General features: G+C 51.1%; 10 protein-coding genes and 1 non-coding gene across 11 annotated transcripts; 8 read left to right on the top strand and 3 right to left on the bottom strand.

Moving 5' to 3' along the window:
- Window positions 1–110: 110 nt before the first annotated feature.
- On the bottom strand, window positions 111–633 carry LSM7 (putative small nuclear ribonucleoprotein (LSM7); the record flags this gene model as incomplete). Its single annotated transcript, XM_043277201.1, has 3 exons — window positions 111–238; window positions 291–362; window positions 423–633. 3 exons carry the CDS (start codon window positions 631–633, stop codon window positions 111–113), a joined length of 411 nt encoding a protein of 136 aa, XP_043135103.1.
- A 1040-nt stretch (window positions 634–1673) lies between these two features.
- On the top strand, window positions 1674–3660 carry ACHE_30567A (uncharacterized protein; the record flags this gene model as incomplete). Its single annotated transcript, XM_043277200.1, has 2 exons — window positions 1674–2301; window positions 2351–3660. 2 exons carry the CDS (start codon window positions 1674–1676, stop codon window positions 3658–3660), a joined length of 1938 nt encoding a protein of 645 aa, XP_043135102.1.
- Window positions 3661–4197: 537 nt separating this feature from the next.
- ACHE_30566A (glutathione S-transferase family protein) lies at window positions 4198–4890 on the top strand (the record flags this gene model as incomplete). Its single annotated transcript, XM_043277199.1, has 1 exon — window positions 4198–4890. The coding sequence occupies one exon, from the start codon at window positions 4198–4200 to the stop codon at window positions 4888–4890; it is 693 nt and encodes a 230-aa protein (XP_043135101.1).
- Window positions 4891–5247: 357 nt separating this feature from the next.
- On the top strand, window positions 5248–6292 carry ACHE_30565A (intradiol ring-cleavage dioxygenase; the record flags this gene model as incomplete). Its single annotated transcript, XM_043277197.1, has 2 exons — window positions 5248–5484; window positions 5540–6292. 2 exons carry the CDS (start codon window positions 5248–5250, stop codon window positions 6290–6292), a joined length of 990 nt encoding a protein of 329 aa, XP_043135100.1.
- A 259-nt stretch (window positions 6293–6551) lies between these two features.
- On the bottom strand, window positions 6552–10341 carry ACHE_30564S (putative TGF beta receptor associated protein 1; the record flags this gene model as incomplete). The annotated part of the gene is made up of 3 exons (XM_043277196.1): window positions 6552–7487; window positions 7539–10117; window positions 10182–10341. The coding sequence occupies 3 exons, from the start codon at window positions 10339–10341 to the stop codon at window positions 6552–6554; spliced, it is 3675 nt and encodes a 1224-aa protein (XP_043135099.1).
- A 672-nt stretch (window positions 10342–11013) lies between these two features.
- Window positions 11014–13467, top strand: ACHE_30563A (CCAAT displacement transcription factor COY1; the record flags this gene model as incomplete). Its single annotated transcript, XM_043277195.1, has 4 exons — window positions 11014–11137; window positions 11205–11372; window positions 11433–12277; window positions 12331–13467. 4 exons carry the CDS (start codon window positions 11014–11016, stop codon window positions 13465–13467), a joined length of 2274 nt encoding a protein of 757 aa, XP_043135098.1.
- A 365-nt stretch (window positions 13468–13832) lies between these two features.
- ACHE_t30009S lies at window positions 13833–13922 on the bottom strand. Its single transcript has one exon. It is a non-coding gene; the product is annotated as a tRNA-Pro (tRNA).
- Window positions 13923–14909: 987 nt separating this feature from the next.
- Window positions 14910–15703, top strand: ACHE_30562A (uncharacterized protein; the record flags this gene model as incomplete). Its single annotated transcript, XM_043277194.1, has 2 exons — window positions 14910–15152; window positions 15206–15703. 2 exons carry the CDS (start codon window positions 14910–14912, stop codon window positions 15701–15703), a joined length of 741 nt encoding a protein of 246 aa, XP_043135097.1.
- Window positions 15704–16356: 653 nt separating this feature from the next.
- On the top strand, window positions 16357–17462 carry NOP1 (rRNA 2'-O-methyltransferase fibrillarin family protein; the record flags this gene model as incomplete). Its single annotated transcript, XM_043277193.1, has 3 exons — window positions 16357–16444; window positions 16559–16689; window positions 16755–17462. 3 exons carry the CDS (start codon window positions 16357–16359, stop codon window positions 17460–17462), a joined length of 927 nt encoding a protein of 308 aa, XP_043135096.1.
- Window positions 17463–18130: 668 nt separating this feature from the next.
- Window positions 18131–19096, top strand: ACHE_30560A (SDR family oxidoreductase; the record flags this gene model as incomplete). Its single annotated transcript, XM_043277192.1, has 1 exon — window positions 18131–19096. The coding sequence occupies one exon, from the start codon at window positions 18131–18133 to the stop codon at window positions 19094–19096; it is 966 nt and encodes a 321-aa protein (XP_043135095.1).
- Window positions 19097–19561: 465 nt separating this feature from the next.
- Window positions 19562–21228, top strand: ACHE_30559A (mitochondrial processing peptidase; the record flags this gene model as incomplete). The annotated part of the gene is made up of 5 exons (XM_043277191.1): window positions 19562–19711; window positions 19778–19903; window positions 19958–20035; window positions 20090–20784; window positions 20838–21228. The coding sequence occupies 5 exons, from the start codon at window positions 19562–19564 to the stop codon at window positions 21226–21228; spliced, it is 1440 nt and encodes a 479-aa protein (XP_043135094.1).
- Window positions 21229–21467: the final 239 nt, after the last annotated feature.

The raw sequence follows: 21467 nt of genomic DNA, 5'->3' as shown, positions 1-21467 counted from the left end.
CCCGGCTATGATGATTGCTACCGCTCCTTGTCTTGCGGGTTGAACAAGAAGAATGCCCGGAGAACCGGTTCCATGGCTTGAGAAAAGAGATAGGGAAGGAGAGCGGACATTCACTCCTCTTGCTGAACAAAAGGATTGGCGATTTCCTCGCTACCATCGGCGGGCGAAATCAACACGATCAAGGTGCCACGGGCCACGATCAACCCGAGGGCACGAGTCGTCTCGTTACCTTCGTCATCTAAACGATGTTAGAAGATGGTCACTTCCAAGGATAGTCAAAAATAACCTACCGCGCATAGACTCCTTAACTTCATCCAAGACCAGGTTCATAAGCTGATCGTAGCCTTTGAGCGTTCCCGATACTACATTCATTAGCCCTATCTATGCATGGCACCTAGTCATTCCACTCGGATAAAGCTTACCTTCGCGACCGCCGCTAAACTTCACTTTAACCTCCTTGTCCATATACTTGGACAGATCAAGGATATTCTCCTTCTTGGGCCTCTCCTGTTGTTGCTGGTGTGGCTGTCCTGCACCGCCACCTGCACCGCCACCGCGCTGACCGCCCCGGGCATAACCTCCGCCGCGGCCACGACCACCACCTCCTCCTCGGAACGAGCCTCGTTCGGACATGTTAAAGACCGGAGTCAAAAGAGTTGGTTATTTGATAATAAGGGGATGCGTAATCAGATCAAACTCCCGAAAAGAGAAAGTAAAGAGGAGCTGTTGTGAGAGGGAACTGTATGAGGGATTTTCAGAGAGGGGTTGGTTGGTTCGCAGAGATTCGACGCTCGTGGCTTGTGCCTGTGTTTGTGCGTGTGTAATGGTATTGTAAAGCACGGGCAGTTCATTTGACTGAAAATGCCTAGTTGTATGGTGTTTTATTGGCTACGATGCAGGCGGAAGTCCAGCACGGGGTGTCAGAATACGGTAAGGATACCGGCAGGACTCGCCCGTATCCAGCAAGGCGTCCCGGTCACCGGAGAGGCTGGACCGGCCGGGAGGAACGGCGGGTGATGATTGGCGGGTGGAGTCATACCTGAGGCAGCCATGTTTGGAGCCCACGTACAAGTACTGTAAGCATTGACTGCTCTGTAGAAAGTACAGTACAGAGTACAACTAACTATAGAGTATTCACTAGATTAGACTTGAACAACTGTTGCAAATAATCCAATACAATCATGCTGCCTGGAAAATCCCCCGAGGCCTCGTAAGTCCCGGCCCCCACCGACTGGCCAGCGGAATCGCCCGGCGGGACTCCGCTGTATCCCTGTCGGCCCCGTCACACTGAGTCTTCCGCCCTCGCTCCTCTCCTCCCTCTGTTCTCTCTCTGTGTCTCTCTCGTTCTTCGCTTCTTTCTCCCACCCTATCTTACACCCTCTACTACTACTACTACTACTACTAACTACACCCTATCACTCGCTATCTGTTGCTCTGCGTTGTTCACTTGGCGACAGTTTATCCGCCTGTGGTGGCCCGTCAATCGCCTCGAATTACGTGCTTGTTGTCCAGTGGCCCTCGCTATTGCCGCCTATCAGCCAACTCTACCCCTGAGGCTTTTCTCCTATTCTCCGTCCTTTTGATCTTGCGACTAGGGAGTTCGTTCTCGGTCGCGAATTCAACTCTTTTTGTTTTCTGGTGTTGACAAGAAAGAAGAAAAAATTTCCGTCGCAATGGAGTCAAGACCAGCGCCAACAGAACCGGCTCCAGGTAGTGCCAGCAAACGGCCTCGTTCACCTTCGGGTGACTTTCCTCCCATCGCATCCAAAATCCCCAAGACCGTCTCGAATCACCTTCAGATCAATTATCTCGCACGTCAGTACCCGGATAACCTGCCCCTCGTCGCCGTCGATGATAACATGTCCGCCATTCTGCACCTAATCGGCGAGTACGACGGCGTCCTGCAGCGTCACGAGAGTATCGCCGGTAACCTAGGCGCGTGTCCATTGGGTCCAATCTTAATCAAGCGGTTTGAGCGTTTGTTCGACGGACCGCCGCGCGTTCTCAAGTCGCACGGCAAGGATCCGAACGCTATCACTTGGCTCGATGTTGTCGAGTTCGCCAAGAACAAACCAGAGCAGTTCAACCTGGAAAAGACTCGCAATGGGGTCCGTGTTTGCCAATTCTATACTAAGCAATGTCGCGTTGAGATCAGCGAGGAAGATTTTGTGTTGATCGCATCTGGCATGCCCCAGAAGATGATCCCTCCACAGCCGATCATCGAGGATGAGGAGAAGGAGCTTGGCGCATTGGAGATATTAGAAAAGAACTTGCAACAGATTGTTTCAGTTGCTGATCAAGGTATGTACTTTCTTCTTTCGAGCTGTGTACGACAAGGCTGACTTTGCAGTCTCTGCTCGAGCACGACAACTCAATCACCGTCTCAAGAACCGTCGAACCGCCATTATCGCCCGTCGTGAGAATGATGCAAATCTACATATACCCCGCTCGCTGAGTCCTGTCTGGCGTGAAGCCAACGGACACGGCGCAGCCAACGCACACTCGCCATCTGCCGGTTTTGTCGCTGTCAATGCCCACAACAGTCGCGCAGAGCCACCTCTAGCAACAGAAGACGCTCACCTACCTTCGCCGTTTATGTTTTCGCATTCCAACACCGAGAATGTCACCATTATCAACGGAACCTCCATAAAGGGTGCCTCTCCGACAACGCGCGCTGAGCTAATGAAGAAATTCTTCACGACTGCAGACCGCCAAGCCCGTGGTTACGAGGACCCACCTGCTGCTGCTGCTGCTGCGACGCAAATGAGTAGATCATCTTCTTCGCGCCCACGACCCAGAGCCTCGGAGGCCAGTGAATACAATGGTCTCTATAACCCATCTCCAGCGACGGTCGCCATCCCGAACACTCCCTCCTCGTTATTGCCTCCGCCCAAGTCCAACCAGTCCGAGAAGGATGACGGCGGACCGTTCAAGATGGAGATGGTGGCGCGCATGGAGGAGCTTCAACGGGGCGAACGTATCATGCCTCCCTGCGATCGTTGTCGCCGTCTCCACATGGACTGTTTGAAGAACCTCACTGCCTGCATGGGCTGCACAAAGAAGCATGCCAAATGCTCCTGGAAGGATGTTAAGGAGGAGGAGCTCCGGGAGACTCGATCCGAGCGTCCTCTTCACGAAGTCTCAGTGGACGAATCCTCCAGGCCTCTCAAGGAGTCTGTCTCCGCATCGTCACCTGCGGCACCGCTTCCCACTTCCACATCTACTTCTACTCCTGCTGCTCCAGTCCCTGCTTCTATCCCTACTCCTGCCTCTGCTCCCGCTCCGACCCCGTTGCTAACATCCGATTACGAATCCGTGAGAATCCAGAACTCCAACGCACGGAGAGAATCGGCTCCCACGACAGCACATGGATCATTAGAACCATCAATGGGCCCAGATCCTTCTCCACGACGAGCAATGAGTGAAATTCACGGCGGCGCCGCACCAAATCATGACCAGCGAGTCAATAACCACCGCGATGCGCCCGAAGATGATGATCCAGATGCCAACCAGCGCCTTATGCAGGCGATTTGGGATACGGTAGATCACCACACCCGTGGAACGGCACCTGGCCCGGCGCTAGACGGGAAGAGCGATGTCTCTCAAGAGCGAGAGCGGGAACGAGAACGGGAACGGGAACACAAGATGGTGAAGGCATGAGCATGAATTATAGGTATATTTTGGCACATTCTTGTATATAGAGTCCTTTTCTCGGGGTTTTGGTGGGGAGGTTTTGGTCTTTTTTTTTTGTCTGCCTGGTTAGCGATTAGCGGATATCCCTTTGTTGAATGATTTTACAATGATATACGAAGAAGCTTGATGAACATCCACAACAACTGAACGAGTCATGACGGGTGAGGACAATGCTTTCCCTGGTACATCGTACCATAGATGAAGTCCAACTATTCTTTCTAATCAGATGCATTTGGAAATTATACCAAAGGTTATATTTATTTCAGACATAACCCGATACATTCACATAAAACATGCATAGTCCATAAAACCTGAATTTCATGACGTCAATCCCAAAAGGAGTAACTAAGAGCCCCGTAGTTTAGATAATCTAATCTGCTGAGGATCGCCAATGCTAAGTCTCCATTGTCTACCAGGGGCACTTTAAGTTACTCTGTACAGAGTTGTTGATTCAACACTAACTCACTCAACTTGAATTACCCAATTGAATACTACAACTACGCAATGTCCGGCCTCACAATCCACCACCTCCGCCGCTCCCAGTCCGAGCGAGTCATCTGGCTCTGCGAAGAACTCAACCTCCCCTACAACCTAGTCTGCCACGGCCGAGCACCCACCCTGCAGGCCCCAGAATCCTACCGCGCCCTCCACTGGGCCGGCACAGCCCCCATAATCGAAGACAAAACCACCAGCGGCACCACCATCACCCTCGCTGAAACAGGCGCCATCTTCGAATACATCCTCACCAAATACGCCAACGGCCGCCTCTCCTACCCGCCAGACCACCCGCAGTACCCAGACTACGTTTTCTGGCTGCACCGCGCAAACGGGTCCTTTCAGCCCGCGCTCATGTCTATCATGTACAATAAGCTGCGTGGCGGGAGCGACAAGGACCGCGTGTCGCAGGTGATGCAGAGACGGCTAAGGGCTAATTTTGAGGCGATGGAGAGGCAGTTGGGACGGTTTAGGTATTTGGCTGGGAATGAGCTTACGGCTGCGGATTGCGTTACTGTGTTTTCGTTGACGACGGGACGGTTGTTTATCCCGTATGGACTGGAGGAGTATCCGAATATCATGAGGTATCTGGAGAGGATTGGGGAGAGGGAGGCTTTTAGGAGGGCTATGGAAAAGGGGGATCCGGGCTTGACTCCTGTGTTGTCGGCGGAGGCGCCGAGGGAGACTATGTGGAAGTTGTAATTTGACATTAACACTGTACATACTTCTTGAACAATGTAAAGCACATGACCGGCTAAAGATGTACCCATGAATGCCGAGCGGAATCAATCCTCTGCTGAGTCACGGGGAATTCTCCGAGTCCTTAGAATCGCCCATCGCTGATTGGCCGCCATGCTTAATCCGTAAACCCGCATCTCCAAATTGGTAACTCTCACTTGCGATGACTGACCGATATGTAATCCGCAATTGGTGGGGATTGCGGGGAGAGGGCGAACAATTGGGATCATAAAAGGGATATTCCGTCCATTGGATTATGTTCTCCTTCTACTCCGTAATCTGTAGCAGAAGGAGACATCTACTCGTATATCAATTGGCGAAATGGACCCCTCACAAGTCAAGATCCCGCCTATGAAAGACCTAACAGCGGACAACATCACCCAGAACGTCCACACGATCAACTCCCTGTGCGAGGATGAGCGCATGAAGTACGTCCTCGAGAGACTGGTCACGCACCTGCACGATTTCGCGCGCGAGACTAGACTCAGCACCCAGGAATGGATGACGGGCTTGCTCTTCCTCACGGAAGTGGGAAAGATTTGTACTGATGTGCGGCAGGTAAGCACCCCCTACTCTGGCAAATGAATTGAATAAAAAAAGCTAATTGATACAGGAATTCATCCTCCTGAGCGACGTCCTCGGCCTCTCCCTCCTAGTCGACAGTATCGACCACCCCAAACCCCCCGGCTCAACCGAGGGCACCGTCCTAGGCCCCTTCCACACACACGACGCCGAAGAAATCACCACCGGCGACTCCATGTCTCACGACCCAAAGGGTGAGCCCCTCCTCGTCGTCTGTACATTGAAAGACACAGCCGGCCGCCCAATCCCCAACGTCAAGATCGACATCTGGGAAACAGACTCCACAGGCCACTACGACGTGCAGTACCCCGGCCGTGACAAGCCGGATGGGCGATGCGTCATGCGCAGCGGCGAGGACGGGGTCTTCTGGTTCCACGCCATCACGCCCGTGCCGTATCCGATTCCGCACGACGGGCCTGTGGGCAAGTTGTTGAAGAAGTTGCATCGGCATCCGTACCGGCCGTCGCATATGCATTTTATGTTTGAGAAGGAGGGGTATGATCATTTGATTACTGCACTTTACTTGAGGAATGATCCGTATGAGACGTCGGATGCGGTGTTTGGGGTGAAAAATTCGTTGGTTGTTGATATTGGACGGGCGGGGCCAGAGTATGCGAGGAAGTATGGGGTTGCTGAGGATCATGCGTTGTTGACGTATGATTTTGTGTTGGTTTCGGATACGGAGACAAGTGATTTGCGGGCGAGGAATTCGAAGGAGGCGTTGGATAAGTTGGGGAGGAAGGTTAAGATTGTTAACGGGTTGCCTGTGCCGGATTTGGATTAAGCCTCGTTTGTATAGTAGTTTGAAAGTAGCAGCGGAATTTTACCACATTTTTCTAAACGTTGTCAAGGAGCCAGGTACGGCGTGCACAAGGGAATCAGAATTAGGGCAATGAAACGGCCCGAGCCTTGTACTTGAGTCGGCTTTGTTCGTGATTGTTTGCTTGTAGATTCAGATTCAGACTCATTGTCATGTATTTTGTTTGTTCAAGGCGTTCGCTAGAGTCAAAAATATACACATTTGGTATCACATATCATATCATTCAAGCCAAAACATTGTCGTTATCATGCGCGCCAGCGTCCACCATATTCCCGAAATCACTTCCATCTATTTGCCCCGGCACTTGCTTTTCATCTCCGTCGCCTCCATCCCCGCGAATCTTCCGTACTCCCTCGTCATCTTCAATCCATCCTCCTGTCTTCTCCATTCCTTCAATGTACTCCGTACCAACCCGCAGGTTCAAACCTGCACTGAGAGCCCGTTCAATCTTTACTTCGCGCCTCTGTGATACCAATACCCGGAACACACGGCCAAGGAACACGCTCATGATCTCGACGCTCCAGTCATCAGGGACAAGTTCTAGTACCTCCCGCACATCGAACCAGGCGGAGAACCGGGATAGCAAATCAGTTGTCCTCTCGAGACGATCGGTTGGATCTTCAATTCGCAGAAACTCGTCCAGGAGATGGCGGAATAGCTCAGTCTGCACTGGCCGTTCTGCGAACTCTGTCAGGGCCCCTGTAGAGCTGGTGCTACGGGGGCCTCCAAAAAGACAGTAACGGACTGCTGAATCATAGTCACCTAGGCCGTGCGTTAGGAGTCGGAGGGCTTCCCGGTGACGCCCCTGGAGACCATCTAAAATGATGCTCTCAGATACTAATTCATCCTGGAAGGGTTCGATCCGAGCAAGAACGGTGGGAATAGAATAGGAAAGACTGGCTGGTGTGGGTGACATCGACGAGAACTGAGTGCTGCTTCCACCGCCAAGCAGCTGTAGAAGGCGCAGTCTCGTTTGCCACCACGGTTCGGATGGTATGTTGGCCGTGATAAAGCTCATGTATGTTGGCTTGGGAGGTCGTAGCGCACGATATGTCGAGTAGGACTCGGACAGTGATGTTCGCGCCTCAGGCGACGACTGCAGAACAGAAAGCACCGTATCCAGATAGTACGAAACAAGGTCGTCCGCGTATTGGGAGTACTAGGAAAGTGTCAGTGCTTGCTGCCACTCTCATAAGAAAGGCGAACTCACGTTTTTGAAGAAAACAAGATGCTCCAAATACGCCTGGACTGCATTCGGCGCCTGCTCTTTGAGCATCCCAACCACATCTGCAGGCTCCAGCTTGACTCTGCTCGTACCATCCGCAAAAACCTGGATACCGAGCTTAGGGTTACGTCCAGCCAGCCAGGAACCATACTCTTCCACCAATTGTGCGTCTTTAATCTTAACCAAATACCGGCGCATTTGCAATTCAGCGCCAGATGGTGTCACTTCTCCACCGATATCTTCCTCCCCTTCTATGATTCTCCGCCACGTCTTGAGCACATTCCGGGACATCTTCTGGCTCTGGTACAGGCGGCTCAAAATAAAGAGCCGGTTATAGCTCTCTAACAATTTCACCGCCCGATCAAAGTTACCCTTCCAATTGTCCACTAACCGATTAAGCTCACTGCGAATGGGCGACGATACTCGTTGTTCCGCTGTCGAAGCCGAATCCTGTTCCAAGAGCAAATGCAGAAGTGCGGCATCGACGCTGTCAAAGACATATGTCTCATCCGTGATGCTACCGTAGCCCCTCTTCTGCTGCCACGATAGTAGAAAACGTTTAACCATGTCCAAGACACTGCTATCAGCAGCACCAGTTTTCGCCGAGCTATCCTCAGTCTCTTCGGATTGCCGTATGTATTTGTCTGCAATCGCTGCCAAGCCTGCTTGGATCCAGATCCCCTGGGGCCCTTGCAGAACTTCCTTCCGCAGTAATGGAATCAATATCAAGACCATACGAGGATCAAGATTTCCATCCACGAGTGCTTTTTCTGTTGCCCCAATGACTGTGTCACTCCTGCTTTCCTGATTCATGAAGACAAGATCTCCAAAGAGCATCAGACTCGCTTTTTGTTTCACGTAGTTAAGGCCAAGAAAGTCCGCCTCAGATGCAGGCTCGATATTCTGGGCTGATTGAATGATGTCCATGATAATATCCCTATCCAAGACTTGATGACCACCATCATCGGCCACCTGCGCCTTTTGTAGGACATCATCCAGCTGAACAGTCAATGGGTTCCTCATTATCCGCCAGATGCGGCTCCCAGCCCACATGACAAGGCTACTTTGGCCTCTACCGAGTCCACGGGCGAACCGGGCCTCTTCTGCATTGCGCTCAGCTTCCCAGTCGCGCTCTGAAGAACCGCCACCCCTCCTTGACCCTTCGGAGTCTGTTAATTCTTGAGATTCAAATAGTTCTTTCTCTTTTTGCAATTGCTCTATGGATTCTTGTGTCCTTGGGTCTGTCGCAGGAATATGAGGCATTAGTGACGGTGTCTTAAGGCGCACCATGCGCAGCAAGCCTCCCATCTCAGAGAGTTCAAGCTGGCTAGAACTGATTGTATGGCGAAGGCCAACCTGGACCGGTTTCGAGTCTTTGTCCAAGGGTATCTCTACCCATTTCTTTTGTTTCTCGGCTTCGCTGGGGTCGATGTCCAGCCGTTGCACTTCCAAACGTTTGCATAACTGCCCATCTTCACGGTACTCCAAGACAGCAATAATGCGCTCTTCTTTGCCATCTCCAACAGACTGGATAGGATTATCTTCATCCCTTGTGTCGATAGCAACCGATTCAGGGTATCTGTCAAAGTTGATTGTGCTGCGCTCCATATCACCGTCCATATTGACAAACATTCCAACACCAGGCTCTTTCTCTGCGGTTCCCGTGACCAGTAGGAATTCATTGGCACTCGCGGACACCACATGCGGTTTTAGCCGTGTCGGTAGTGGTTTTGGTAAAGGCGGTAGTGGCTTCTTATCGGCAGTGTTCGACTGAGGATCTTGTGGAGCATCTTCCGAATTTTCATCTCGATCCTGCGAGTTTGACGGCCGGGGTGTCTCAGAAGCCGGAGGGGGTTCTGGAGTAACGGAGCTTGATCGATCCTGTAAAACCGACGGGGAGCCCACACTCTGACTATGCTGGCCTTCCACAGGGGGAGAATTGGCATTAGGTGGTGACGGAGAAGTTTTCGAAGGGACAGGTAATGCCGTTGGCATTTCTTCTACATGACCAGACTCGAATATCTCGTTCGATGACGATATAGGAAACAGGGGTATCTTCTGTTGATGTTCCACTTCAAGCAACGAATAAGCATGAGTATCTGCGGCGCATGCAATTGTTCCCCTCCGCGCTGCTACCAAGCATCCCGGAAACTCAATATTTCTTATACGTCGAGCATCATCACCAATCTTGACCAGCATAATTCGGTTCTGGAGCGCAACCATAAGCGCAGGTGGTTCGATGTCATCCGGCGCCCTACTAAGGTCAATACCACCAATCCAACGACAGTTGCTGACTTTTGTGTTGCCAAATGCTGGGCTGAGCTCCGGTAACAGGTAGAATGTGAGCGTGCCATTGCAGAGTATACAAGCCTTGTTGACCGACGGAAGTAGGATTATTTGTTGAACGCCTTGGCCGGTAGAAGCGGCGGAATTCTGTGAGTGAAAGATCGGTAATCGCGACGCGAGGATAAAGGACGATTCGCTCGACTCATCAGAGGGATCGGCTGGGAGACAGACGAAATGTAGAACCTCCGCAGCGGAGGTACCGATGTAGAGGTTGTCATCTGTTTTGCATTGCAATCAATCAAACTAATCCCAAATATCTCGGGCAAAGTGTCGTGAGCTTACTCCAATATTCCACGCAGGTGATATGGACGTCCGCATTGGGATCATCGTTGGCTAACGGCAAGTCGGCGAGCAGCTCTCGGAGGATGTACGGAGCCGCTTGGGGAGGAGTGATTCTCCTTCTCTTGCGGGGACTGACGGCATCATCTTCTGGTCTCATCATGAGCCCATTCCTGGCCGTTCAATTCCTCAGGCTCCTCTGCACAGTTTCGTAGATAATATAAGTAAACAAGTCAATGCCGGGGAAGTTGTCCCTCCGCCAGCCATGGACGATGATGGATGTCACAAGTGGGTCGGTATTGCTGAGTCAGCTTGAGCCATGTGATTGTATGCAGGTTGATATCAATCGATGTCATTTGGATTTGATATCTAGGGAGGCTTGTGGTGGTTTCTGGGCTTTCAATCTGTGCTATAATTGTGCTCCCTATGTATTCGAGCATACGATGCTCCATAAGTTGGCGCTTGGCAGGGGCATACAAGTATAAACATCCGAGGATCTCCACGTCCAGCGCAATATTGTAACTTTCGTCTACAAAACATGCATGCGCTGTCAGCTCAGCAACTGTAAGGCTCGAGACCCCCTTTCCAGTCTTGAAAAGCCTGTATAGCCCCTCTGTTTCATACGAATTGCCTATTCTGGACAAAGGATCAAGCAGCTTACGCGGTCGGATTATCGTCGGGCCGCTCTGCGTGTCCTCCGCATTGCGATAACCATCCAGTCCCACAGCCAGAGTGTCTTCAATCTACACAGGTTGTCTTCGGCTTGGTTTTCTGCTTTTCTTGTGCTCGCGTGGGGGTGCTGGTTTGATATCCGCTTGCTAGCAAGGAGAAGAAAATGGATACGTTCGCGATCACAGAAGGCATCGTTCCCGGGTCGAACAACCAAGATGCCGAAAAGGACACCGGGAAACTCCCCGAGGGGGCCAACAAGTTCCAACGTGCCATTGCAGCCTGGCGAGGTATGAGGGATTGCTACGCTCATCCCTGAGCTGCTGGGCATAGAGCTAACATATGGGATACGACTAGGCATTGATCTGGCCGGCACTATCGCGAAATTAGACGGCACCGCTTCGGACATTGTCGCACAGCAACGTGATTCCCTCGTCCAAAGGAAGGATCTCGCTCAAAAGACCAAGGACTTCAAGAAACTTGATGACGCATCGAAGTTAGCTGAACACAAGGGACTCTTGAAAGGTTGGTGGTGTTCCCGTTCCAAGGGTTCGGGTCCGGAGGGGCTAACAGGACGCTTGACAGCCTACCAGGGTTTTATCGACGTCTTGACAAACCAAGGCAAATCTTCGTCCTCTGCATTCCTACAATTATACTCTTCGCTATCGGAAGCGCCTGACCCATACCCACTTCTCGAGGCCTCGGTGGATTCGCTTGTTGTGTCGGAAGAAACGGTCCCAAAATTGACCTCGGAGAAAGAGCAACTGCAGAGTTCCGTGGATCGTCTAACTTCCCAATTGGAGAATACGGAGAAACGACTGGAAGAAGAACGGGCCGCGCGCAAGAAATTGGAAGAGAACCAAGACAATAGGATAAAGGAGGTCGAATCATCATGGTCAGCCGTGTTGACGGAAAAGACAAATAACTGGGCTGCGAAAGAGAAGAGCTTGGAGGAGAAAGTAGAAAACCAAGATCGTTTGTTGAAGGAAGTCAAAGCAAGCTATGAGGTATCGCAGCGTTTGGACCAGGACAATGGTGGGGATAATTCTCGAAACGGCGCTACCGCAGCCGAATTGGAGCTGGTCTCTACCGACTTGGAGAAGACCAGCCTGCGATTGGCAGAAGTGGAGGCTCGGAATGAGCAGCTGAGACTTGAACTTGCTCAGGCAGTTTCGCATCCACAGCCAGAGCAGACTTCTGTTGAGGACGACCCGTCGTATCTTCGCCTGCAGTCGGAGAATTCCTCCTTGCTTCGCAAGTTGGATGCAGCCCGGTTCGATCGAGACTCTGAGCGTCATTCGTGGGAGACCAAGCTTTCGCAATCTGAGAGACAGAGCTCAAAGGCAGCCGCTGAGAAGGAAGAGCTGCGGTCAAGGTTGGAGAAGATGGCTGACTATGAAGATATCCGCCGGGAGCTTGAAATGATCAAGGTATGGGTCGCCTGTTCTTTTGGTGTAGTGTGCCTGCTAACATTGGGGGAAAGTCTATCGAATTTGCCGCGGGTGATGATGACGATGCGGCAGACCTTGAAAACGATACCGTCGACGCTGCATCCAATGGCGCTGCATCGAAGAAAGACGGTAACAAAAACAATAGCTTGGAACAGCTGCTGATGGCTAGAAATAAAAAGTTGACGGATGAACTTACCATCCTGAGGGTATCTCACCGTGATCTCCAGGGTCAGCTTGAAACACTACGCAATGATCTCACTAGCACGAAACAAGAGTTGGAGAAATCTCAAGGTCTCTCGACGACCCTTGAGAATGATCTTTTGCGGATGCAACAAGAAGCAGCTAATGCTTTCCCGACTTCGGCAATGTCTGTGGCCGGCACTTACACATCAAGACATCCTCGCTCATCGCGAAGAGGAGAAACATCACCAACATCGTCAATCATATCAGGCTTTGATCAGACTATGACATCCTCCAACACAATGGACTCCTTGCGCACTGGAGAACCTTTTGGAGGGGGCTCTGGTATATTGCCTATGATCCAAGCCCAGCGAGACCGTTTCAAGAAGAAGAACTCGGAGCTTGAAGAAGAATTATCGAAGATGTACGATACAGTGAAGTCTCTGAGACAGGAGATTGCTTCTCTCCAGCGAGACAACCTCAGTCTCTATGAAAAGACGCGATATGTATCCGCGTATAGCCGGGGTCATGGAGCATCATCCTCCGTTTCTGCCTACGGCAATAAACCAAACACTACCTCTGTTCATCTCTCACCGGACACGCCATCAGGGCTGTCTCTCGACCGATACCAATCTGCCTACGAGGCACAGATCTCTCCATTTGCCGCATTCCGGGGTCGAGAATCAGCACGGGCATATAAGCGCATGAGTCTCCCGGAACGGATTGTATTTTCTCTCACCCGCATTATCCTTGCCAATCGGACTAGCCGGAACCTCTTTGCAGGGTACTGCTTCGCTCTCCACATCCTCCTCTTCGTGATCCTATACATGATGAGCACGGTCGAAATTGAAAAGCATAGCAGTTCCAGTCTAGGCGCAGCAGCCGCAATGGCTGGGACCGCTGCTGGTTCTGGCGGCAGTAGTGATTATGTTGCTGGGGGGCAGTTACGGGGTGATGATTGGCAGCCGGAGGGATTCAATGGTGCATGATCCTTGTGCTTTTCCTGTACGAGGTACTGTCGGTGTTTGGTGTGTTTCTTTTACTACTCGCCTGCGCGAAACTCCATCCACATGTTAGCTGTTGACTTTGTATTTGCGGATACTCTTTGCTTTAGGCGATATCGGCGTTTGATGGTGAATTGGGTTCGTGATACTTAGGCCCCTTGTAGTTTTAGATATATCCCAGACAATATAGATTCACTTGCCGCCATACCATCCGCCACGCATTCCACTTTTCATATAGCCAGGACTGTCTACATCGCAATTTAAGTCAACAGAGAAAAGGAAATTTAAAAAAAAAAAAAAAAAAAGGAAAACAATCTTGAGAACAAAAAAATAAAGAAAAAAGGAAGAACGGCCCGAGCCGCGGATCGAACGCGGGACCTCTCGCAGATATGCTTGGGTTATTTCCCTAAGCGAGAATCATACCACTAGACCACCCGGGCTGTTGTTGTGTTTGCCAACTCAATTTTAAATACATAAGCCAAATCATTTGTGACGAATGATGTCGGCTACAATGTCAACTACAATTGCGTCTAAATGAACTCTCACCGCACGCAATAATATGTCCTGGTTATCAATATCTAGTGATATAAATCAGTACCAAAATGTCGTTTCATTTGGCGCCCGAGTAACCTCGAGTGTTTCTCGATGTCCCAAAATAGATCGGCATTGGCTGTCTTCACATTGCAATCTGCAACATTCTGCACCGCATGCAGCACTGGGAAAAAAAAACGAACAAATGAGACGCAGACCCGGCGCATCTTGCAGTTCTTCACACTAGCCGATTCTGGCAGTCAGGTTAGCCGCCGACCAGGATGTAGGACAACGCATTGAAGCTGGGATATATTTAGGCGCCGGGATATTCAGGGAACCCCCTGATTGGACATCGGCTCTGAATAGGGCTGAATCAGTCGAGCAAATCTTATCCTTGGTTGGTATCGGAAGTCTGCAGAGCTTCGTACGGCGCATGGTCCTTCCAGGCGCTTAGCTTCTCGCCAATGAGATGACACCATCCCACCTTCATCTTCATGGGCGGCTGCAGGAAGCTTTTTTACCTGAGGCTGGTGGTAGATTCATGACTTGAATTCTACATCGGTCTAGTTTACATGTTTCTATTCTTACCGTGGGGCCCTTTGAGTGGGGGCCTGATACGGTGCTGACATGCGAAGTATATATATCCATCCAGGGTCGCCGGGTTTGGATGAGATCGTCACTACTTCCTTGTCCATTTTCTAACTCTACATCTCGCTTTTCCTCATCCCATGAGCAATTAAGTGCTCGGTTGCTTCTAATACTCACAATTCGCTTGTCCTTGACCTTTGAAGCAAGCCATCCAGCCATCCCAGCATTGATCTTACAAGGTGCACCTCAATTATCAAGTACGCACCGGCCATCAAGTCACGGAATATCCTGCCCAGAAAGATTTCGACATGCGCCCAGCTTTATTTCTCAGTGCCAGCCTGGCAACGAGCTCCATTGCCGCACCAACGCTCCTACGCGGACTAACAAACGTCTTGAGCACACTGACGGAGCCAATCCAAGACATAAAGCAACTACTCGATACGTCGACTACATGCGATACATCTCGGATCTCACTACCAACATCAGGGTCTGATCTGCCCGTTCCTGACGGCCAGATGCCCATTTATGTTGCAGTAGGACGTGGTACACAGGTAAGCAAGGAATACCATCTCATATGAAAGTAAAAATCTCACAACAGAGTCAGAACTACAGCTGCGCAACATCCACATCCGACTCGACTCCCGAAGCAATCGGAGCCGTAGCGAACCTCTACAATGTCACTTGCATCGCAGCAAATGACCCGGACATGGTTGCCAAACTTCCGAACATGGCCTACAAGATGCCATCGATAAACAACTACTCCTCCATTCTCCGTGCTGCAAATGTTGACCTGCTAGGTCATCATTTCTTCCAAGGTTCAACACCGGTTTTTAACCTCGACACCACGCCAGCACAGCAGTACGGGATCGCATTCACCAAAGTGCAAAAGAAAGTGGATGCGCCCCCTGACTCGGTGCAGGGTGATAATGGTGCCGTGGAGTGGCTGTACTTATCGACTATCAGTGGCACCGTGGGAGACTACAAGAGTGTCTATCGGGTTAACACGGCCGGGGGAGCAGCGCCTAAGACCTGTGAGAATATGCCGTCTGTCATCACAGTCCAGTATGCAGCAAATTACTATTTTTATGGGGAAGGATCGTGATGAATAGCATCTATATGGTTTTATTTGTACATAGACTAGCATGAATTTGACTGGCCTTGTTACTTTGAAATGATTTCCCGGAGACGCTCAGCCTCCAGCGCAACCCCTCCGTTTCCCAACCCTATTTTTTCTTAGAAAAGTATAGTTATGAAAGCATTATAATCATTGGCCATTCTGCCTCTACTGTTTAATGTATTTGAACCTCTTCATCGAGACCAATGAGAGCAGGGCTTGACGAGATCATGTGACCTCGCTATACCTTCGAACAGACACACGTGATTATCATGTGCCCACACCACTTCGGAAATGCGCTATTCCCGATGAAGACTAGCGCGTTCTGATTTTCGAAAGATCCAAAGGCTCCGACTGAAAATTCTCGACCGCAACAACGACGAGCAGCACGGCTTTGACCGAGTTCTGATAGCTAGTGCAGGTGCGAATATTTGCGCAATTTGCTTAATTCTGTTTTTTTGACACCTGCGACTCTCGATTCTTATCGTTTCCGACTCGCTTTTTGCGTTTTTTATCGCCTACCTTGTCTCTTCGAAATTTTCTGCAGAGCTCTTCCCGGTCGTCTGCCAACTAGATTGCTTGCGAAAAAGCGATCCGATACACTCAATCCAATCAGCCAAATCTCGAAATCATAATATACAATGGCTTTCGCTCCTAGAGGACGTGGTGGACCCCCTCGTGGTGGTGGTCGTGGTGCTCCCCGTGGTGGTGGTGCTCGCGGTGGCCGAGGTTAGTTACCAATCTCAACGGCATAAAAGGCCAATCAACCATCGCTCGGACAATGCCATATCCCTGTGATGTTCATCTGAGGGAAATAGAGTTGCTAACTCATTGCGTCTTCAGGCGGCGGTGCTCCTCGTGGACGTGGTGGTCCTCGCGGCGGCGGTCGTGGTGCTCCCCGTGGTGGCCGTGGTGGTGGCCGTGGTGGCCGCGGCGGCAAGCCCGGTGCCAAAGGTGGTGCTAAGGTTATCGTCGTAAGTACTTGTGGAAAGTGTTTGAAGTTGATGTGCGAAAAAAAATTGACAGATCTGTTTTCTAGGAACCTCACCGTCACGGCGGTATCTTCGTTGCCCGCGGTGGTAAGGAAGACTTGCTCGTTACCAAGAACTTGACTCCAGGTGAGGCTGTCTACGGTGAGAAGCGCATTGCCGTCGAGACTCCTGCCGATGACGGCGCTATCACCAAGACTGAGTACCGTGTGTGGAACCCCTTCCGTAGCAAGCTTGCTGCCGGTGTTCTTGGTGGTCTGGACGACATCTACATGCGCCCTGGCTCCAAGGTTCTCTACCTTGGTTCCGCCAGCGGTACCTCCGTCAGTCACGTCGCCGATATTGTCGGACCTACCGGAAACGTCTATGCCGTTGAGTTCTCCCACCGTTCCGGCCGTGACCTGATTGGCATGGCCACCCATCGTACCAACGTCATCCCCATCGTCGAGGACGCCAGACACCCTCTCCGCTACCGTATGCTTGTCCCCATGGTTGACTGCATCTTCGCCGACGTTGCCCAGCCCGACCAGGCCCGTATCGTTGGTCTCAACGCCCACATGTTCCTCAAGGAAGAGGGTGGTGTCATTGTCTCCGTCAAGGCCAACTGTATCGACAGTACCGCCAAGCCCGAGGTTGTTTTCGCTCGGGAGGTCCAGAAGATGCGTGAGGAGAGAATAAAGCCCAGGGAGCAGCTGACCCTTGAGCCCTTCGAACGTGACCACTGTATAGTGTCTGGTATCTACAAGCGTTCTGCATAAAAGTGGTGATTTAATTCCGGTTTCGTATCTTTTCTCTTGCCATGTCTAATCATTTTATGCTCTGTCTCTTGTCTTTTTTATATCTGGCGTCGAGTGTTTTGTGATATGCTGAAATGTTTTCCTATCTTTTTCCTTTTTGGCTGTATGTTGAGGTGTTCTACACATGTACTTCTTTCTGGTCTTTATAAAAGAATGTACACATCTGGAAACGTTGCTTAGTTTTCATTCTGGACTGTTGCAATTTAAATAGTTTGCCTTCTCACACCAAGTTTGCTATCTTGCAACCCATTGGCTTAGGCACTCTTTAAAAAAGCCGATTAAACTTCCGTTTCTCGGAGCTTCGCCGTCCTGAACCTATGGTCGCCTCGGAATATCTGCGTGCATGTCACTTCAGCATGATGCCATTCAGGAAACAATCCGAGATAAACACACCTGTTTAGGAGAAAGAAGATGCCCTCCCCTCCGCTCGACCCCGCAAAGAAGTCCGGGGGATAATGACATGCCCGAGGACCAATTGTATATAAGATTGCCATTGAGCACATGAAATTGTCGGTTTTAAGATATCTGACATTCTTTTTTTTTTCTCTCTCTGTGCTTGCAGTCGATCTATATCGCTATCCTTTACCACAGGGACAAAGGTGTTGGCTTACCACTAACTACAGCCAACCATGTCGATACTTATTACCGGAGCCAGCGGCTACGTCGGCCAGGAATTGGCCGCTTCGCTTCTTTCGAGTTTACCTGATGCATCGGTGATCTTGACAGACGTGGTGGCCCCCAGTTTACCGGCGCCTGCCGCTCAACATGCCTCACGCGCGAAGAGCGTCCAGGCCGACCTCACATCGACCAAAGTGGTCGACGAACTGATCAAGGAGACGAACCAGTTCGAAACGGTTTATCTTCTCCACGGGATCATGTCCAGTGGCTCCGAGGCCAACTTCGAGCTGGGAATTCGCGTCAACCTAGACGCAACACGGTATATCCTGGACCGACTGCGCACTACAATGCCGGGCGTTAAGGTGGTGTTTACATCCTCCTTGGCTGTTTATGGCCGTGCACCTCCGGGCCTGGTCATCGACGAGACGAACTTCCCTCCCGTGCCGTCTTCTTCCTATGGGTCGCAGAAATTGATCGTGGAGACCTTACTAAACGATTACTCGAGACGAGGATTCTTGGACGGCCGGGCTGTTCGATTGCCCACAGTGACGGTGCGAGCAGGGAAGCCTACCCAGGCCGCTAGCAGCTTTGCCAGCGACGTCATCCGAGAACCGTTTAATGGGAAGAAGGCTGTCTTGCCAGTCGACAAATCCGTTGAGATGTGGATCTGTTCGCCGTACACGGTCGTCAAGAACCTGCTGCATGCTCGGACGATTCCAAAAGAGGCATTCGGGGAGTCGAGATCGGTCAATCTTCCCGGGCTGAAGGTCAGTATCCAGGAGATGCTGGATGCACTGGAGCAGATCGGGGGACCGGAACGACGGGGCTTGGTGGAAGAAAAGTATGATGCAGATATCGATCGGATCGTTCAGACGTGGACTCCAGATTTCGCGACGGCGCGTGCGTTGAAGCTGGGGTTCTCGGAGGATATTTCCATGGTCGAAAATATTCGGCAGTATGCAGCTTCACTTACTTAACGATGTCATCGTGTGGTTTCTGTGTCTATTTAAAATTCCTGTCAGCATTTATAAGCCCAATTGGAAGAACATGACTGGAATTAGTTACCTTGGGCCATATTTTGTAATCCCGACGAAAACAGACAATTCCGGCCGTGAGCCCGAATGTTGATGATTAAGATCATAATCCTGGCTGAAAAACAATAGCCCCAGCACTGTTCGTCGTCACCTTCTCCAACATTATTCACATCGTCCTTTCTTGTAGTTTGTAAACCGTAGGATATACTACTGTTGTTCCCTTTCGCCGTAGGAAACGTTCGGGATCGAATGGGCAGGTTTGGAAAAGCGGGTCATGTGATTGGCTGGGCGAGTTGGCGAACAATTTGACTTCCGAACCTCAACCTCACCGTCGCTGCACCTCTACCATCATCCCCCCTCCCTCCTCCCCGCTTTTCCTTTGGATTTATTTTCCATACACGGGTCACAATGGCTTCCCGCCGTCTAGCATACAGCTTCCAACAGGCTCTTCGGAGTCGCCAGGCTATCAACGCCATCAAGCCGGTGCGACGGGGTTTTGCTTCGCCGGTTTCCCTGCCCTCCACCACCCAGTCCACCACCCTCCCTAACGGCTTTACGGTACGCATTTATAACTCTCGAGATTGTTTCCAATTGATTCGCCAGTATACTAATGTGGGGTACTAGATTGCGACTGAGCACTCGCCATGGGCTCAGACCTCGACCGTTGGTGTGTGGATCGATGCCGGTAGCCGGGCAGAGACCGACAAGACGAACGGAACTGCGCACTTCCTCGAGCACCTTGCTTTCAAGGTACGGGTATATGACGGATATTCTTGGTATGCAGGCTTGCTGACAATGGGTTAGGGTACCAACAAGAGATCCCAGCACCAATTGGAGCTCGAGATTGAGAACATGGGTGCGCACCTTAACGCCTACACATCGGTACGATTCGGGAAGAAGATACAATGGAAGAAGCACACTAATGGCTTTCCTTAGCGAGAAAACACCGTCTACTATGCCAAGTCTTTCAACAGCGACGTCCCTAAGTCCGTCGACATCCTCGCAGACATTCTCCAGAACTCGAAGTTGGAGCCCGGTGCCATTGAGCGTGAGAGGGATGTGATCTTGCGTGAGCAGGAGGAGGTTGACAAGCAGCTCGAGGAGGTTGTCTTCGACCACCTCCACGCCACCGCTTTCCAGGGCCAGCCCCTTGGTCGCACCATCCTCGGTCCCAAGGAGAACATCCAGACCATCTCCCGGGACAACTTGGTCGATTACATCAAGACCAACTACACTGCTGACCGCATGGTCCTCGTTGGCGCTGGTGGTGTCCCCCACGACCAGCTTGTCAGACTTGCCGAGGAGCACTTTGGTAGTCTCCCCAACAAGCCCCTGACCTCTGCTGCCCAGGCCATCCAGGCTGAGCAGAAGCGCGCTCCCGAGTTCATTGGCTCCGAAGTCAGACTCCGTGACGACACCCTCCCCTCTGCTCACATTGCCCTTGCCGTTGAGGGTGTCAGCTGGAAGGACGATGACTACTTCACCGGCCTGGTCGCTCAGGCCATCATTGGTAACTGGGACCGTGCCATGGGTAACTCTCCGTACCTCGGCAGTAAGCTCAGCTCTCTGGTCAACTACCAGGGCCTTGCCAACAGCTTCATGTCTTTCTCCACTAGCTACAGCGACACTGGGTAAGTTCTTTGACATATATACCATTCTAAGCAGCGACTGACTGAAACCATAGTCTCTGGGGTATTTACCTTGTTTCCGACAACCTGACCCGTCTCGACGACCTCATTCACTTCACCCTCCGTGAGTGGACCCGTCTGTGCTTTAATGTCAACGCCGCCGAGGTTGAGCGTGCCAAGGCTCAGCTCAAGGCCTCTATGCTCCTCTCTCTTGACGGCACCACCGCCGTTGCTGAGGACATTGGCCGCCAGATCATCACCACTGGCCGCCGCTTCTCGCCCGAGGACATTGAGCGTACCATCGGCCAGATCACCGAGAAGGACGTCATGGACTTCGCCAACCGCAAGCTTTGGGACCAGGATGTCGCAATGAGTGCTGTCGGCAGCGTTGAGGGTATCCTTGACTACCAGAGAATCCGCAACGACATGACCCGGATGACCCTGTAAAAATGCCCCTAAGCTAACAACAGTGTTTTTCGAAGATGTTTTATGGCCACCACTGTCTTGTCTTCATTTCCTTTTGTTATGTTTGGTGATTAATAGATAGAAGGGGATGTGATAGTCGCAGCGGAAGCAGCGTTGTCTTGTATGTACAGTATAAACTGTTCCACTGATATCTTAAAAATATGTGTTCTTTTTTTGTTCTTAATTTTGTACCAAAATCAAGTAACAGCCTCCAACATTCT

Source organism: Aspergillus chevalieri, chromosome 3, assembly GCF_016861735.1.
Source record: "Aspergillus chevalieri M1 DNA, chromosome 3, nearly complete sequence".
Classification (NCBI taxonomy): Eukaryota; Fungi; Ascomycota; class Eurotiomycetes; order Eurotiales; family Aspergillaceae; genus Aspergillus; species Aspergillus chevalieri.
Note: the sequence above shows the minus strand (reverse complement) of the source record. Positions and strands in the feature narration are given on the sequence as shown.